Here is a 17265-nt window from a genome sequence, read left to right as displayed (position 1 = left end):
TCTCCCCTAGTAACTGTTGCAGAGGCGAGAAAACTTTTATTTTGTAACCAGACTTGCAGCTGGACGCCGAAACGACCCAACCGGCTGGTGGAGGGACGCTGCTGCAGGGTGCAGCATCCCAAAGCGGACGAGGGGCGGGGGACGGCGGGAACCGAGCAGCCCCACCCCACTCCTGCAGCCCGCTGGGCCGCGCAGCACACCCCCGCGCCGGGCGCGCTCTCGCCGGGACTGGGCGATCAGGCGCGTGCCTGCGCTTGCGCAAAAGGCCCACCCGCCCCAGCTCCTCTCCAGGTGCGCTCGCGCTTCCGGCCGGCCTTCCCGAGGCGGAAACGCCGGAGCCCGCGCATGCGCTTAATGGATGTCCTGCTAGGTCCGGGGAGGAGGCCCAAAGCTTCAGGTGATCCCGCCCCTCCCTCGCAGCGCGGGGCCAATCGCAGGGCGGTGGGCGGGATTTTCGAGAAGGCGGTCCGCCCACGCGCTTCGCGAGGCGGCTATCGATTGGTTGGCGGCGCGGGCGCAGGTGCGCGCTTCCTATTGGGTGTGGGCGGAGCGCGAGCCGCCGAGGCTTCTGCGGCGACTGCAGGTGAGCGCGCTCACGCGCCGCCGCTCCGGCCAGGCTCGGGTGCGCGCGCGCGCGGGCGTGCGGGGGAGGCGGCCGAGAGCGAGACTGCGGCGCCTGTCGCCTCTGCTCCGCCCCCTCCTCCTCCTTCTCCGCCGTCGCGGCCGCCGCCGAGGCCCGGAGGGAGGGAGTCGCGTCCCCGCCCGCCGCGCCGCCAGTCGGACCCTTGGTCTCGCCGCGTGAGGAGCCAGCCGAGCGGAGCTCTGCGCGGAGACCCGGGCCGCGGCCGCCCCCTCTGCAGGTGCCTGTGAGGAAGCGCCCGGGCCGCAGCCGCGTCCCCAGCCCGCCGGCCGCGCACTCGCTCCCTGCGCTCCCGAGGGGCGGCCCGGCCGGAGGAGGCCGCCGCGGGGCCCGGCCTCAGCATGAACCGCAGTCACCGGCACGGAGCGGGCAGCGGCTGCCTGGGCACCATGGAGGTGAAGAGCAAGGTGCGCGGGGCCGGGCTGGGCGGAGCCGCCGGCCGATGGGGGCCAGGGGAAGGGGGGCGGCCGGGGCGGCCTGAGGGGGCTGCCCGTTGTCTGCAACCTCGGGGGGGGGGGTGCGGCAGTGGGATTTGGAGGCAGGAGGTAGCGGAGCGAAAACTTGGTGAGAAGGGGGCGAAGGTGGGGCTTGGGTTTGCCCCTAGCCCAGGTGGGAAGACCAGTGGAGCACTTAATCTCGTTCCTTAAATCTCATTCCTCTTCGGGGATGGGAGCGCGGGGTGGTAGGAAATCTTTGGGGGGGAAATTCTAGCTCGTGGTCTGTGAGTCCAAAGTATTTGGAACCCGCGGGGCCACAAAATGTTACCCCTTTCTGCGGTTCAAGGGTGCATCGAGTTGGTGAAAGGGAGAGCCCAGTGAAGTCAAGAGCCCTTTTAAAGTTAGCTTTGCTTCCTGCTAGGGATTTTTCCAGCACTAACTTTGGTGGGCGTTTAATCTACAAAATTAACACTATCACCTTTCGTTTGAGTAGCACTTTACAGTTTGAGGCTGGATGCGCTTTTCATTCCATCGTGCTACCTTTTCACGTCAAGTGTTTTCATTCCTGACCGAGCGGTATGCCCAGTCTGCTGAGGATTCCGTCCCTGTCCACTGAATTCCTAAATCGGCAAGGCTCCCTGAGCAGGGTAGTCTGTAGGGATTAGTTAGAGCATGCTTTCCAAAAGGGGGTTTCGAGCTGGAACCTGGAGGTGTTCGGCAACCACATTTTCAAGCAAAACCATTTCCATGAGTTGAAGAGTCAAAAAGAGCTTAATCTAGTTTGCTTCTCTGAGAAAACAGAGGGCTCAGAAAGGTGATGATGACTTCGCCAAGCTCTGCTTTCATGACAAAACCTGAAAGCCTTTTTACAGAGTAACGTCTACGCTCCATAGAATACAAATGTTTATGAGAACGTTTAAAATAGAGTTGAGAAAACCAAAACGCGCGTACAAGCCTGGGAGAACAGTACAGCACGTATCCACTTAAAAAATAATGAAACGTCATTGAATGTAAGGCTACTTAGGGCAAATACAAAATCAGGGAGCCTGTGGATAGAATGGTTTTATTATCTAGAGTTGATAAGCAGAGTTGTGTAGGTTGCTGTAACTGAGATCCTGGCGTCAAGAATATTGGCATGAATTTTTTTCAACATCATTTAACAATGCTGTTTGTGACTTAACTTCTGTATCAGGATAGGCACTAGTTGCAGAAACCGTTGTTTAATAGGAACAGAAATGCAATTACGGCAATTTAAGGAATACACTCTTCCTGTGTCCTCCATGGAACTGTCATAGCAAATTGGAGGGACATGCTTAAGCTAAGGGTTAAGATGACTCCAGATATACAGACATTTTTCCTGAGCTGCATAGGGGCAGTAGTGGTTCTGTGCCCAGTGGTTGAACTTTCTCAGGCATTCCTGTTATAAATCTAGGTTGCGCCTGTGGGAGTTGAGGTTAAGAAAAGAAAAACACTTAACGATATTGCATAATTTTAAAATTCAGTTTGTGGTCCTAATCTTGGTAGCAAGTCTTTAATTTTCTTATCCTAGGAAAAATGAGTCGAGATTCTAGGTGCACTGATAAATACAGTGACGTGGTAATTTATCTCTTGGACTAGAAACCTGGAGCATTTGGGGACTGGAATTTCAGGCTTTCTGCCCCTTCTCTGCTGTCAGCTGATGTGTGAATCTTTCCCACACGTATGTCTACTACATGTTCCATATTTGACCTGCCAGGCTGCCCTGTTAGTGAACCTCCTCTCTTAACTAGAGTCAAGGCATTCTGAGAACCCGCACCAAGTGAAGTGTGGCTCCGTCATTGTTCTAGCCGTCGATGAATAGACAGAGCATTAGGTCCTGTTTTTAATGTGTCTGTGACACCTTGTGTTTTAAATAGATATTGTTGACACGCTTATTTTTAGTGGATTAAATTAAACACTTGTCCTCCTTATCACTTAAAAAATATTTGGACAGATGTTTGAAACAGTATTTCCCTTTGTCACTGCTTTGGTGATATCAGAGCTTTTTACAAAACTGATCCTCAAGCGGTTGCAGCCAGGACCAGGTGATGTGCAGATCCACGTTTGGGATCTCTCTTACTTCTGCGGAGAAAACAGTGTGTCAACTTGATTATCTTTGCGGACCTAGGAAAGTTCTTAATCAATATTGAAGGTGGTATCCTTTAATAACCTTGGGACAACTCCTGAGCTGTACATTTTCTGATTGTTATTCGTGGGCAGACAATATCAAAATTAACTTTGCTTTTCTCGGATGTACCAACAGATGCTGAGAGAAGGTGTCCATTCTCCCAGGGGAGAAGGCCAAATTCTGTGTGGCCAGGACAAAGTAGACTGGGCTAAAAAAGAGTTATAAATGGTTCACATAGTGGATAGTTGTTGAGTGGGTCTTGATTTTCTCTCTTAGTATTTTTCTTCATGTAGTCAAACGTTCTCTTGATCCTGTTTTTCTGCAACAAGCATAACAGTTTCTCTTGTTTGGTTTTGTTTTCTGCTAACATTTGCAAAAGGGCACAGCTGCCGTGAAGCCATACAGTTTTTCATTGTTTTTATCATAACATTTAAGGAAGAGAAAAAATGTTAAGCAGAAGCTTTTCACCCAAAAGCTTTAGCAAAAGCAAAGACATTGGAGCCCTAAAATGTTCAGTTGTTAGATGTTACTCTTACACATGTACCAGGAGAAGTGATAACCCTGGCATGAATCAGAAAACACTAGCAACTCTGCCTTATGATACCAGAAGAAAGAAAATGGAGGAGAAACTGTGACTTTTGATAACATCGTAAGACTAGCTCTGATATGAAGGGTGTTGCCCAGTTTTTATTTACCTTGAAACATGAAGGTGTGACTAAACTTTTTGAGAGTTTTAGGTATGAGTCACCTTATATTCTTGACAAATGTTGGTGTTTGTGTTTCAAGAATGTGTTTTGGAAACTTTTTAAATTATTTATTAGAGGTAAGAGTCAGCTTTAGGGAGTTTTTAACTTAATTTAAAACTAGTGAGCAGTGTGGGTATTAGTAAGGCAGATGAACTTCTTAAATACAATAAGGACAGTGACTTCAGATATCCCATAGGTCCTTGGGAAGATGAATTGACACATTTGTAACCTCTCAAATTATTCTGATGGTGACTTTCTCTGCATGATGCTTAAGGCTGTGTTAGCATTACATTACATTAGAATACATTAATCTTTCTTGTTAATAGTAGATATTTAGAGGAAAAATAAGTTCAGTGGTAGAACATATTTGGCAAACATTTGTTTAGAATTAAAAAAAAAAAAAATCAACTGTAGGACTGAACTGAGTCTGTAATATCCGGTCTCCACAGTGATTCCTTAAGAGTGTGATTATAGTTACATAGCATTTCTAGACTTCTGTGGCCAGGACACTTTTTGAGGAAGGCTGATGAACCTTTCCTAGGTTTCCACATTGAGGAAGGTAGTCCCATATTAAGTCATAGATCCTGTTTATCAGGGACTAGATGAAGCCAGTCCTTAGTGTTCAATAACAGCCACTTTAATCATCTGGCATTTGGAGAGCAGAGATATGATTCTAGAGGAGGGAAACATACCCGAAAATCAGAATTGTGAAGGTAAATATTGGGTCTGATAGAGGTGTTTCTTTGATCCCTTAAGACCTTGCTGATGTCATTGTCCTCTTTACCCACTAATGGGTGAGCTCCTGCTCCCAGCCCATCTATAGGGCTCAGCACTGTGCCAAGCACATAACCACTTCTTGTGTTATGTGGGTGGTTGTAGGATATACATTTTATGTATTAATAAAGCTTCTTTTTTCCAGCATTATCATAGGGAAGATACTCCTTATCTCTAGACCTATTTCTTATATACCTCTATTTGTATGGTAGCTTAATGCCAAGAAACTCAAAGCCCCTTTTTTATATGTTTCTGTTAATTCTTACACTTCCTGCGAAGTAATAATCCCTTTTATAAGGGAAGAAACTTAGGTACTTTTTGCTAATGGCCAAAATAAAGACTTGGGCGCATCTTTGTTACCGCACGGCCTGAGTGGGGAGAGTACTGCCGGTCGAGATCTGGGCTCCAGACCGGTTTGAGCTGAGTCACCGTTGCAGGACAGTCCCCAGTGAGGCCTGCGTACCCCAGGGGTTGAAGTGAGCCTGCATCTCCTGAAGGGAGTGCCCCTCAGAGATGCAGCGGTGAGAAGGCACATTCCTGTGCCTTTCTTATGCTGTTTTATCTCCAGATAGTGAGGGTTCCGACCAAGGACTGTGTCACTGCCACTATCTTGTTTATTAAGGGAAGTACCATGCCTGTTAATTTTCCTGTGGCGTGCATTTTCAAATCGGGTCCTGTTACTTATTTTGTTTTTAATTAATGTGTTCATTGTATTTATAGTTTGGAGCTGAATTTCGTCGGTTTTCACTGGAAAGATCCAAACCTGGAAAATTTGAGGAGTTTTATGGATTACTGCAACATGTTCATAAGATACCCAATGTTGACGTTTTAGTAGGCTATGCAGACATCCATGGAGACTTACTACCTATAAACAATGACGATAATTATCACAAAGCTGTTTCAACGGCCAACCCACTACTTAGGATTTTTATACAAAAAAAGGGTAAGTACCACTGTGTAGAAGAATTGTTTTAGAAACAGAAGTAGTTTATTTTCCTCATTGATAGGATATGCATTGAATATTCACTTTGGTGAATAGAGTTTTGTTCATTCAGAAAGATGTTTTGCAAAGGCTATGACTTTGAAATCAGAGAAACATTCTAATTTTTTTTTTTTTTTTTTTTTTTTTTTGGTGGCAACGAACTCTCAGATGCTGTGTTTACTACTTAATAGATACCTGAAGGAAAGTTAATTATTTAGGATGTTTTTCACAGAAATAATGTCAGTTAGTTATCTGGAAAATTAGAGAGGAAGCCATTATTTTGGAGGAATTTAAACACTGATATTAGTCTTGCAAAAGAACATTTGAAATAACCATTCTGTGGGACAAGCATTTTCAAATGTACTTTGAGTTTATAACTTTTTTTTTTTAAACTTTACGGCCTCCTCCTTGTCTGTGTGTCTGCCTGTCTGCACATGGGCCTGATGTGTGGGGTTTATTCCTTTGTCTTTGGTAAATGAAGAGGTTTAGAAAGCCAGTGTGACAGCAGCAGGCTCAGTATTGGCGGGATAATGAGAGCCTTTCTATGTTTATAAACCAACCCAGAGAGCAGTTTGAGAGAATGGGTGGGGTTTACCCTTGAAGGTGAAACTTTATTTCCAATCGGTTGATAAGCCTTGGACCACTCCCAGGGCTTTGGGACTGCACTGGTCTTGTAGCTGTGCTTTTCTAGGTTTGGAGGAACTGAAGTCCACCAACAAACCTCCGAGGGTCACATTTACGCTGTTCGCAAAATACTTAGAAGCACACACGTTAATTTTCCCAGAGACCCCTGAGATGGATTGCGTAGATACCTAACAGTGGTGTAGTACAATTAGAGTATTAGCCTAGGAAGATTAATTTGGCTGCTGGGGATGAGATGGAGTGAGCAGCAGTCTTAGAGGAGAGGACAAGTAGCTGGCATGAAGAGACAGCCAGGAAGCTGCCCCGGTGGAGGAGGCAGGTGAGGAAAGGGGCGTATCTGGTACTTGAGAGTCACTGCTCCCCACTGCATGGTGGGGACGTGAAGAGGACTCAAACAGAATAAATGGGTTTCTGGATTTGAGTCTGATGGCCGGGACAGTGCCATAAACAAGCAGAATTTGGAAGAGGGACATTGACTTGGAAAGAAAATGGATTTGGTTTTGGAACAAAAAAGGCTTATTTGGGGGGGGTGCCTGGGTGGCTCAGTTGGTCAAGTGCTGACTTCGTCTCAGGTCATGATCTTGCGGTTTGTGGGGTTAAGCCCCACGTCGGGCTTTGTGCTGACAACTCGGAGCCTGGAGCTTGTTTTGGGTTCTGTGTCTCCTCTCTCTGCCCCTCCCCATTCGTGCTCTGTCTGTCTGTCTGTCTCTCTCTCAAAAATAGACTAAACATTAAAAAAGGGGGGGGGGGCTTATTTGGCTGATGAGTTTTAACTGTGTCATATAGGAAATTGGAAGTAGTAGACTGGAACTTATGATCGAAATCTAGAGGCTAGTCAGAGAAGATTGAAAGTCTGGAAAAGTGATCGTTGAAATTCTTGAGAGTGGACATCAGGTCTCGCAGGGATGAAGACAGGAGTGGGCCCTTGTCTGGTTGTGTAGAGACTGTTGGAGAGGAAGGAACGGCAGTAGAGGAGAGAAGACAAAACATTCAAGTGGAACTTGTGTTAAGCAGAAGAAGCTGAATCGTTGAGTGGTAGGCCTTCGTTGTTAGCCATTGTGATTTTCATTAAAAACTTCATTGCTGTTCGGAATGTGTATTTAAGTGAGGAGTGACTATGTTTAAACTCCTGCCATCCGACAAAATTTTGTTGGATTATCCTTTTTGCTAGATTTTAGGAGTTGGATTGTACCACTACGTGTGCTTATTACTGGAATAGTGACACTTAACGATTGTGGGATTAATCCTGATGTCTGGTAAGGGTGGTTATGTTCTGCTATTTGCTTTTTAAATATGTTTCTATGTGAACAAAAGTTTTCTTTGCCCTAGAAGTAAATGTCCAATATAGTGAACAGCTCTTAGAATTTGATTTAGAAATAGGTAGTGCATTGAACAGAACATTTTTGCTTTTAAAAATACAAGTGTAATTTGGGGCGCCTGGGTGGCTCAGTCGGTTGAGCGTCCGACTTCGACTCAGGTCATGATCTCACAGCTGGTAATTTCGAGCCCCGCGTAGGGCTCTGTGCTGATAGCTTGGAACCTGGAGCCTGCTTCGGGCTCTCTCTCTCTCTCTCTCTCTCTCTCTCTCTCTCTCTCTCTCTGCCCCTAACCCACTCGCATCCTGTCTCTGTCTCAAAAATAAATAAACATTAAAATTAAAATTAAAATAAATAAAAATGCAAGTGTAATGCAAATAGGACTTAAGGAAAGCAGAAAAGTAAGCTGGTCGAGTCATTCCTGCTTCATAACCCCCCTTCTCCCTTCCCACTCTACCCAGAATAACATCCTTCCTGCCTTGGACTTTACAACGTCATCTTTCTCCGTTCCCCTACTCCCTCATCACAGCCCACCAGGCTGGCTTGCTTTCTGGCTCAGACTTGGAAAGCTCGTTGCTCTGTGTTTCTGCTGTTCTTTCCCCCTTTTCCTTGCTCCTCCCATGGCTCCCTCCTCATCATTCAGATCTTAGCACACATAACTTTGTTCTAAGGGTCTCTTTGGACCACCCTAGCCAAAGCCCCCTGACCCTCCCACCTTTATCAGACCTGAAGTCACCTTATGTAAGGGCAAGTTAGTTATCTTTACTGTCTTACAGACTTACTCAGTGCCCGGTGATTCACGGTGATACTTTTTTTTCTTTTAAAGATCAACAGATGCTTAAGTAGAAAGCTGATTTTATGTAAATGATAATCGGCATTAAAGTCAGGAAACTAATATAAAGCATGACATTACGTATAGTAACATTTCACTGCTTAATGACAACACATTTTCTGTTTTCTTGGCTTGTTGATCCCAGTTTAGGAATCGTTAGGGCAGCGATTACATTCGATATGGTACCAAGTGATTTTAAAAAACAAACTTCAGAACCATTTAAAATTTTAAAACTGTGTCTTTTACAGTACATCTTTAATTGAAAATCTGATGCTTCTGCTAAGAGTTTCTTTGAATTGAAAGGTCACAGTTGAATGCATAAACTATTGTTACATATCTTGAAAGGTTTTATGTTTTGTAATAATTTGTTGTTAGAAGAAAGACCCCGTCTCTAGGGCTATTATCATCGGAAGCAGAACCAAAAGAAGATAAAGTCTCTGGTGTCTTAAAAGTTGTATTCACAGAGAAGATTGCCAGATCTTTTGTCAACCCCCTTCCCCTATTGGAGTTTAAAAGCCTCCCAGCTCGCATGACAGGCAGCCAAGTCTGGGATCTGTTGTGGTGCTCAGACTCCTCCCCAGATCTGATCAGAATATCCACACCACAACTTCGTGGTCTATTACCATCAGTTTTTGTATGATCTCAGACAAATGCATTTTTATCTTGGATTTATTCAGAAGAGTCTGCTGGAAACACTAGAAGGGCCTCCCTTTATACACTCTCTCACTTAAGACGTGGTCTTGTGGCCCAGACACCTGGTCAGGCACCCCATTCATCTCTTGAAACTGTGCACTCGACATTATTCTGCAGATGTACTTTAAGACTCCATTTCAGTGAGTCAGGGTTTGACTTAAAAATGCTCTAAAGGATATGCATTTTAATTGTAAATTGTAAAAAATGGTTTAAAGGTGTGGCCCAAGAAATAAGGTCAAATAAAATAAAAAGAAATTGTGACAAGAGTTGCTCATGACAGAAACCTGGGTGTCACCTTTGACACATGCCTCTCTTTTGCTCAGGCACCGAGCCTATTAGTATTAAAACCGTTCTAATTATTTTTCACGTTCGTTTCCGCATCAGCACTACCTCTGCTCCAGGCCAGGGGCCATCCAAAATCACTTCGGCGGCTCCCCGTTTTCTCCCTCAGGGCCATTCTCCAGTTTACAGCCTGGGTGAGCTTAGTAGAAAAACCCAAACCTTTGGTTTTCTTCCCATTGCCCTTAGGCTGAAGTCCATAATCCTTAACAACCCCCCCCCCCCCCAGGCCCTGTTTGTCTGCAGGGCCCCTGCTGCCTCTAACTGGGCTCTTGGCTCCTTCCCCTCCCCTCCCCCCCTCTCTCTATTGGACTTCTTCGTCTGCCCCATCCAGCCCTTCTCTATATTCGTTGGATCCTGTGCCTGGAACATTCTTCCCTCCCTTCTACCTGATTAGCTACTGGCTTCTTTTCCAGTCTCAGCACAAACCTCTCTTCCCTGGAGAAGCCTTGTGTCTCCCTGCAAACCAGGCCAGGCTCCTACGGTGCACTGTAGACAAACCACAGTTCTTGGCTCCTTCTAATAACGTAATTGTTTGAAATTCGGGTTGCCGGCCCCTCTTGTGGAGTCCCCTCTTGTGGAGTGCAAGCACCATGAGAACAAGCCCCCACCTTCTCTTGGTCACGGGATCGGCCTGGCTACATCCTAGTGCAGCTTCTTCTAGTGCAGTGTTTGGTGATTGGTTTGCTTATATTAGGAGGTGAAGGGATTTGCATGTTTTGAATGTTGCTTTAGGTGATATTTAATCCTTTTAAAGCTGCCAGATCTAGTTCATTTAACCATTTTGGATTAGAACAAAGGTTGGCAAACAAGGCTTGCTGGCTGTTTTTGTAAATAAAGTTTTCTTGGAACACGGCCACACTCATTCCTTTACGTACTGATCGTGGCTTTTGCAGCAGCGACTATATGACCTGCAACACCTAAAATACTTACTCCAGAGCTCTTTTGGGGAAAAGTTTGTCAACCCTGGCGTAGGATAATTTCAGAAATTATTTCCTTCTTCCCTGTCTTCTCATCGAACTTCAGATGGGTCATCGTGAACTTTCTTGATTACTGTGAACTGTTACTGTGTTTACTCTACAGGGATGCTGATGGGGTTTATAGGAGGGTTTGGGTTTTTTATCCCCCAGATTTGCTTTAACACCGTAGGCTTTTATTTCATGTATCTGTGCCTGCCCTGGGTCACTAGTGGACCCTTACCCCCTGTTCTGAATCTGTGACTCACGACTCAATGTCCGTTAAGGAATGAGACAGCCAGGCCTTTCGGAATTAACTGTTGGAAGAGTAAGAGGTCCCGGGGAGTGGCTGCAAGGCTCCTCTCTAAGTAAAGCACAGGAACTTTCTGTAAGGAAGGGAGACCCGCAGTTTGGCTCCTGGCAGGCATTCCAAGTGGATCCGTGATGATCGCAGTTAGCTGAGGCTGTGGCTGAGAGACAGGCTTGGGATAAGGGAGGTGTTGAGCCTATATCATGTACTGTTGCATAAGCCCGGGTTTTTACGGTGTGGGGGCGGGGAGGTTGCTGTGAACCAAGTTTGCAAACTTTCCATCTCATTCTGAGTTCAGTGCTTTGATACACAGACTCAGGTAGCAAATGAACTCCCGGTTCCCAGTGGACAGTCACCTTTACACTTTAAACTAACACTCTGCACCCTGGCTTCCTGCCAAAATATTTCTTTTCCCAGTGGCTAGAAACTGATTAGCTAGATGGGAGAACAAAGGTGCCTTTGTACTGGGGCATATTGCTTTTGAGAATTTAGCAGAGAGCATTCAAACAGTCTGGATGCAATGCCAAATTATGCAGATTTAGGATTGTTTTTTTCTTTTTGGGGGGGAGGGCGGGGGTCAGGTTTCCCATGTAGGCAACTTAATTTTGTTCCAGTGTGTACAGTGTGGAATTTTCCTTATAAATATTATGTACGTTTTTTAAAATTGATTGTTTTAAAATGAAAAGATACTTTTGAGAAAATACATTCAGTAGAAGACTATTGTTGATAGTCTTTCCCAAGTGTTGCCAAAAAGATTCTTGTGTCACTGGGTTAATTTCCAAAGCCAAATTATAAATAAATTTGTCTCTGTAGGAACATAGTATGCATATTTTATAAATGAAGACAGAATTTGCCCCAGGGGGAAAAATGCCAAAAATTAAGGTACCCCTGGTCTTGTACATTTATCTGCAACTAGCCTTTTTTTTTTTTTTTTTTAATGTTTGTTTATTTTTGAGAGAGAGACAGACAGGATCTGAAGCGCGTTCTGCACTGACATCAGAGAGCCCAGTGTGGGGCTCGACCTCATGAACTGCGAGATCATGACCTGTGCCTAACTAAGTTGGACGCTTAACCAACTCGCCACCCAGGCGCCCCTCTGCAGCTAGCTTTTAAAGAATGTTCAAGTGGGGCGCCTGGGTGGCTCAGTCGGTTAAGCAGCCAACCTCGGCTCAGGTCACGATCTCACAGTCCGTGAGTTCGAGCCCCGCGTCGGGCTCTGTGCTGACCGCTCAGAGCCTGGAGCCTGTTTCAGATTCTGTGTCTCCCTCTCTCTCTGACCCTCCACCGTTCATGCTCTGTCTCTCTCTGTCTCAAAAATAAATAAATGTTAAAAAAAATTAAAAAAAAAAAAAAAGAATGTTCAAGCAACATGAGAAAAAAATACCCAAGTTCTCCATATTCAGACCCACACCTGACACTTAATACTCATTATGTGAATGCGTAAGGTACTGGCCAGATAAGAAAATCCAGGTCCAGTCTTTCTCCGTATTTTGTACTCTTAATGGTTATTTTGTGCCCTTGATTTCCTGGTTTATAGAGTAAAGATGGAAATATTTATCAATAGAAGGTGAGAGTGCAGGGAAAGAATGGAGGCTAAGCCCCGTCCCACACAGTACAGTGATACTCTTCTCTGTAGCAGGAGCTGAGGCTAAGATTTTTTAATTTCTTCTCATTGGTTATTTTTGAAACATGATTTCAAGTTTCGTACCTGTGGTCAATCTCATTTCCTTTTCTACCTCATTCTCTGATGAGATGTTTTGTTTGTAGATGCCTTCCTTCAACAGTGTGATTTAAGAATCCCTATCTGGTTTTAGGCGCCCCGTTTTCCCTTAGTTTACATCAGAATTCTAGATTGCTGGCTGGAAGAATGAATTCAAGCCCGCGGATGTTATTTGGCTCAAGCTGGTTTTTGTTGTTATTTAATTGGGTATCAGCATTTAAAAATGAGAAATTTTTTACCTAAAAAAACAAGGCTCCGTGGCAAATTGGATTTGGCCACACAGATTTCTTTAGTGGAAGAAAGATGCCTGCAGCAAGGGGGCCGTGCCGCACGTTAAATGAGGCAGCAGCTCGGGGCTGCCAGGGTCCTCCCTCCCGCCGGTTGTGTCCCCACCACCCAGACAGGTTCCTTTGCCCCCCCCCCCCCCCCGTTGTTTCACACACGGTGAAGAAAAAAGTTAACAATCTTACACTTCAGCGTCTTTCAAAGTGGGAAAATGGGAGATGAAGAATTACCCCCTGGAAAGCTGGAAGAGAACATTTGCAGAAGACCAAAATCCCTACGTTCTAGATCTATATTTCTCTTATTACATTATCATTTAATGCATATTATCTGCCCAGTCAGCCTCTCATACAGGTTCATTCTCTTGATTTACCTTGGGATTCAAAAGTGTCGCATTTTACATCGAGGAGAATCAGAAATATGCAAACTGGAGGTTCTTAAATGAAGGGAAAATACATTTTATGTAACGCATTTGAAGTGATGTTTAAAAAAAAATTTTTTTTAACGTTTATTTTTTTTTGAGACAGAGCATGAACGGGGGAGGGTCAGAGAGAGGGAGACACAGAATCTGAAACAGGTTCCAGGCTCTGAGCTGTCAGCACAGAGCCCGACGCGGGGCTCGAACTCGCAGACCCCGAGATCATGACCTGAGCTGAAGTCGGCCGCTTAACCGACTGAGCCACCCAGGCGCCCCTGAAATGATGGTTAAGAATGGTTTGTAAGACTTACCAGAATCGTGTTTGCCCTCTTAATGCTTAATAGCCTTTGAGCTTGCTCAGATTTAACTTCAGCATTTGCTTCTTTTATGATGTGTACTTGAGAGGGCCACCTAGTGGTTTCCTTCTGGTACAGCAGTCTTACCACTGCACTACATTTTGATCTGATTAGAAGCTAATATTTAAATTGTTTGTGTACCAAATGCATGTGAGTTCTCCCTTCTGTATAGATTCAACTGTAGATAAATGGGTGTTTTTACAGTATCTCTATAATTATCGTATTTTGTTTTTAAACAGAAGAAGCAGACTACAGTGCCTTTGGTACAGACACACTAATAAAGAAGAAGAATGTTTTAACCAACGTATTGCGTCCTGACAACCATAGAAAAAAGCCACATATAGTCATTAGCATGCCCCAAGACTTCAGACCCGTGTCTTCTATTATAGACGTGGATATTCTCCCAGAAACACATCGTAGGGTTCGTCTTTACAAGTACGGCACTGAGAAACCCTTAGGATTCTACATCCGGGATGGCTCCAGTGTCAGGGTAACACCTCATGGCTTAGAGAAGGTCCCAGGGATCTTTATATCCAGACTTGTCCCCGGAGGCCTGGCTCAAAGCACAGGACTGTTAGCTGTGAATGATGAAGTCTTAGAAGTCAACGGCATAGAAGTTTCAGGGAAGAGTCTTGATCAAGTAACAGACATGATGATCGCCAACAGCCGCAACCTCATCATCACGGTGAGACCAGCAAACCAGAGGAACAATGTTGTCCGGAACAGTCGGACTTCTGGCAGCTCTGGCCAGTCCACTGATAACAGCCTTCTGGGCTATCCCCAGCAGGCAGAACCGAGCTTTGAGCCAGAGGATGAAGACAGTGATGAGGACGACATTGTTATTGAAGGTAACGGAGTGCCGCAGCAGATTCCGAAAGCTGTTCCCACTACCGAGAGCCTAGAATCACTAACGCAAATAGAACTCAATTTTGAATCTGGACAGAATGGTTTTATTCCTTCTAATGAAGTGAGCTTAGCCCCCGTCGCAAGTGGCACAGGTACAGAAACACGTGCTCCAGATCAAAAACTCTTAGAAGAAGACGGAACGATCATAACGCTATGAAACCTTTGTCTGAATGTCACCATAGGGACTTGTAAATTCGGCTAGTTTAAAGCATACATACCTCTGAACCAGTGACCTGGAGTAGGCATGAGAAAAATAATATCGCAAGCTTAAAATGTTATTAAAATAGTAGTTTGATAATTGTTAATACAAACTTTGGTTTGTCAGAGGTGAGTTTAAGTCTAAAAGGGGCCTTTGCTAATGAAAGTATGTGCTTTTGCTATTTTGTCTACAGAGAACTGGATGTTAGGGCACGTTCTCAGAACTACGAGAGGGCCAGATCATTTCCGTTCAAAGTGGTTGTGTATTTAACCTGCTGTGCAGAGCCCAGTTAGCTTTTTCTTTTAACTGTGTATTTTTTTAACTCTAATGTGAAGAAGTCCGATTCTGTCCCTTGGTACCTTGGGGACCTCAGCTCCTATGTTTCTTGTATTTTATCTTGATTTTTTAATGTTATTCTTCCGTTGCTAATTGTTACGAGTAATTTTTTCAAATGCCTTCTTTCCCCCCTAATTTCTAAGAGATCGAACCAATTGACTGTTTTTAGGAATTGCTTCCTAGGTCATAAAGCATTGAAGCCATGGTCTTGAATTAAGAAACTGTAACAGTTGTCCAGGTTAAAAGTTTGTTCATCCTATAGCTTTCCTGTGTGTATGACTTAACGTTGTAAAAGGCAGTTCCATCAACTGGTGATACTTGAGACCCCCTTAATCTCTTCTGTCTCATTCCCATCTCATTGAAATCATTCCTTTTGTCGTTAGTGTTTTGTTGGCGTGCTTTTATACTCTTTTCACGTATTTGAGTAGTATGAATCATTTTGGATTAAAAAATGCACCCAAATTAAGAGATTTTTACACACAGGACAAACTTGTGCACTTTTTGTATGAGATACGTGGGTTTTCCTTACTGGGATTTCTAGGGACACTGCCTACACTTTATGAGAAATAATATAGTATTCACCTTGGACAGGTAGCATTTATTGCTATTAATTTTATGAGGCTATTTATTATTTTCCGATGCACCCACTTAGGACAAGTTGAAGGTAAGGCTGCTAGCTCCCAACCCTCGCCTGATTCCACTGGACAACGTGCACAAGCACCGCTTGTATATAGAAACTAAGAAGAGTGTGGGGCGCGCACACGTTCCCTGTGGCTTACGGATTTTCCTCTCTGAGTTATTTATTATTAATTTTATGGTAGGGCCAGGACAGATGGATACCTTTATAACAATTGTGTGCTATTGAAACAATGAAGAATTAAATGGCTCCGTTTTGAAGGATATTTTCTCTCTGGTAAAAACGTATGAAGAAGTCTGGATTAGATGAAGGTGGCTGGACTCAGAACACTTCATGTATTTTGCTCGCGGCACCACTAAACTGACAACCGCACAACATTATGTGACACTACTTTTTCATTGAAGTCACCCAAGTTCTTCCACTTCTGTACCACTATTTTTTAACGGCATTCCAGCTTTAACATTCTGTGAGTTGATATAAATTTGACTCTCGAATGGGAAAATGTTAACACATAGGTTAAATTTCATGCATATTTTAAGCGGTGCAGGGGTTTAACATTTTAAGTAAAAATCCTTTCACACACTACCTCTCTCTCCTTTTTTTTTTTTTTTTTTTTTTAACAAAGTTTTAACATCAGAACTTCTCTCCTGGGAAAAATACTTCAGGGCTTGACTTTTTGTACACATTTTAACTATAAAGTACAGATTTGTCTTGTATGTATTCACGAAAATGGAAATCAAAGCTGCTAGTGCTTTTTATTTTAATTATCCTGCTAAGGGTATATATGAGTGGTGTTTTTAGCTAGATTTCTCATTGAAATCATTGGTGACATAATTGATTACTAGACGTATTGTAAAGCCAGTATAGACCTTGGTTATACAATAAAATGTCAAATCATTGGCAGTCTCAATTATTTCAGGTGTACCTTATTAACAAAAATACCAGTGGACTCCACATAAAATTTTGTAGTACTAAATGTCAAGCCTAACTGTGAATTTTGTTCTGTATCTTGAGTAAATTTATGATGTTCTCATGAGCTATCAACAAAAATATATGTACTTTTGTGAACTATGAATTTTCTAATTAAATTTTACATGCAACATGATTTTTACATGAATGATACTTTGTTTAAACTATCAAATGTCAGTATTTTACTACAATTTTATTATAAAATGTACATTATCACTAAATGAACTTTGATTTTAAAAATCAAATTAGTTTTAGTTGTATATTATTTTTTACAAATAAAGATAGACTTGTATAAAGGATACTTTCTTGTTTGCAAATATATGAATAGTCCCCCAACAAATATTTACCAAGCACTCACTATATAAAATGAATAGGAAGAAAAATGCTAAGCTTAATAACAGTATTCTGGCTTCCTGAACTTCTAATGTTTAAAAGATAAACACCAAATTGTATACACATTGACCGCAACCATGTCAGCATATGATTCTGTATAGGAAGATAGCATTTAAAATGTAGTATTCGGATTGTGTGAGAGATTGTGATACTCATTCAGAGTCATCATTTGGATTGTTAGAGATTATTTGAAACAAGACAAAAGTAGTTTGTAATGGGACAGTTTATCTTCTGAG

The 17265-nt window shown here is 43.6% G+C and overlaps 1 protein-coding gene across 1 annotated transcript; it reads left to right on the top strand.

Annotated features, from left to right (window-relative positions):
* Window positions 1–561: 561 nt before the first annotated feature.
* PARD6B (par-6 family cell polarity regulator beta) lies at window positions 562–16772 on the top strand. The gene is made up of 3 exons (XM_043553679.1): window positions 562–1047; window positions 5464–5686; window positions 13829–16772. Exons 1-3 carry the CDS (start codon window positions 982–984, stop codon window positions 14650–14652), a joined length of 1113 nt encoding a protein of 370 aa, XP_043409614.1. The 5' UTR covers window positions 562–981; the 3' UTR covers window positions 14653–16772.
* Window positions 16773–17265: the final 493 nt, after the last annotated feature.

Source organism: Prionailurus bengalensis, chromosome A3 (genome assembly GCF_016509475.1).
Source record: "Prionailurus bengalensis isolate Pbe53 chromosome A3, Fcat_Pben_1.1_paternal_pri, whole genome shotgun sequence".
Classification (NCBI taxonomy): Eukaryota; Metazoa; Chordata; class Mammalia; order Carnivora; family Felidae; genus Prionailurus; species Prionailurus bengalensis.
The sequence above is the reverse complement of the archived record's forward strand: the minus strand, read 5'-3'. Positions and strand labels throughout refer to the sequence as shown.

Excerpts from the sequence above, each read along its gene's own strand:
- PARD6B (XM_043553679.1), top strand. The coding sequence starts at position 982 with ATGAACCGCAGTCACCGGCACGGAGCGGGCAGCGGCTGCCTGGGCACC. Across the intron at positions 1,048-5,463 it reads CCATGGAGGTGAAGAGCAAG|TTTGGAGCTGAATTTCGTCG; the intron begins GTGCGCGGGGCC and ends TTGTATTTATAG. Across the intron at positions 5,687-13,828 it reads GATTTTTATACAAAAAAAGG|AAGAAGCAGACTACAGTGCC; the intron begins GTAAGTACCACT and ends GTTTTTAAACAG.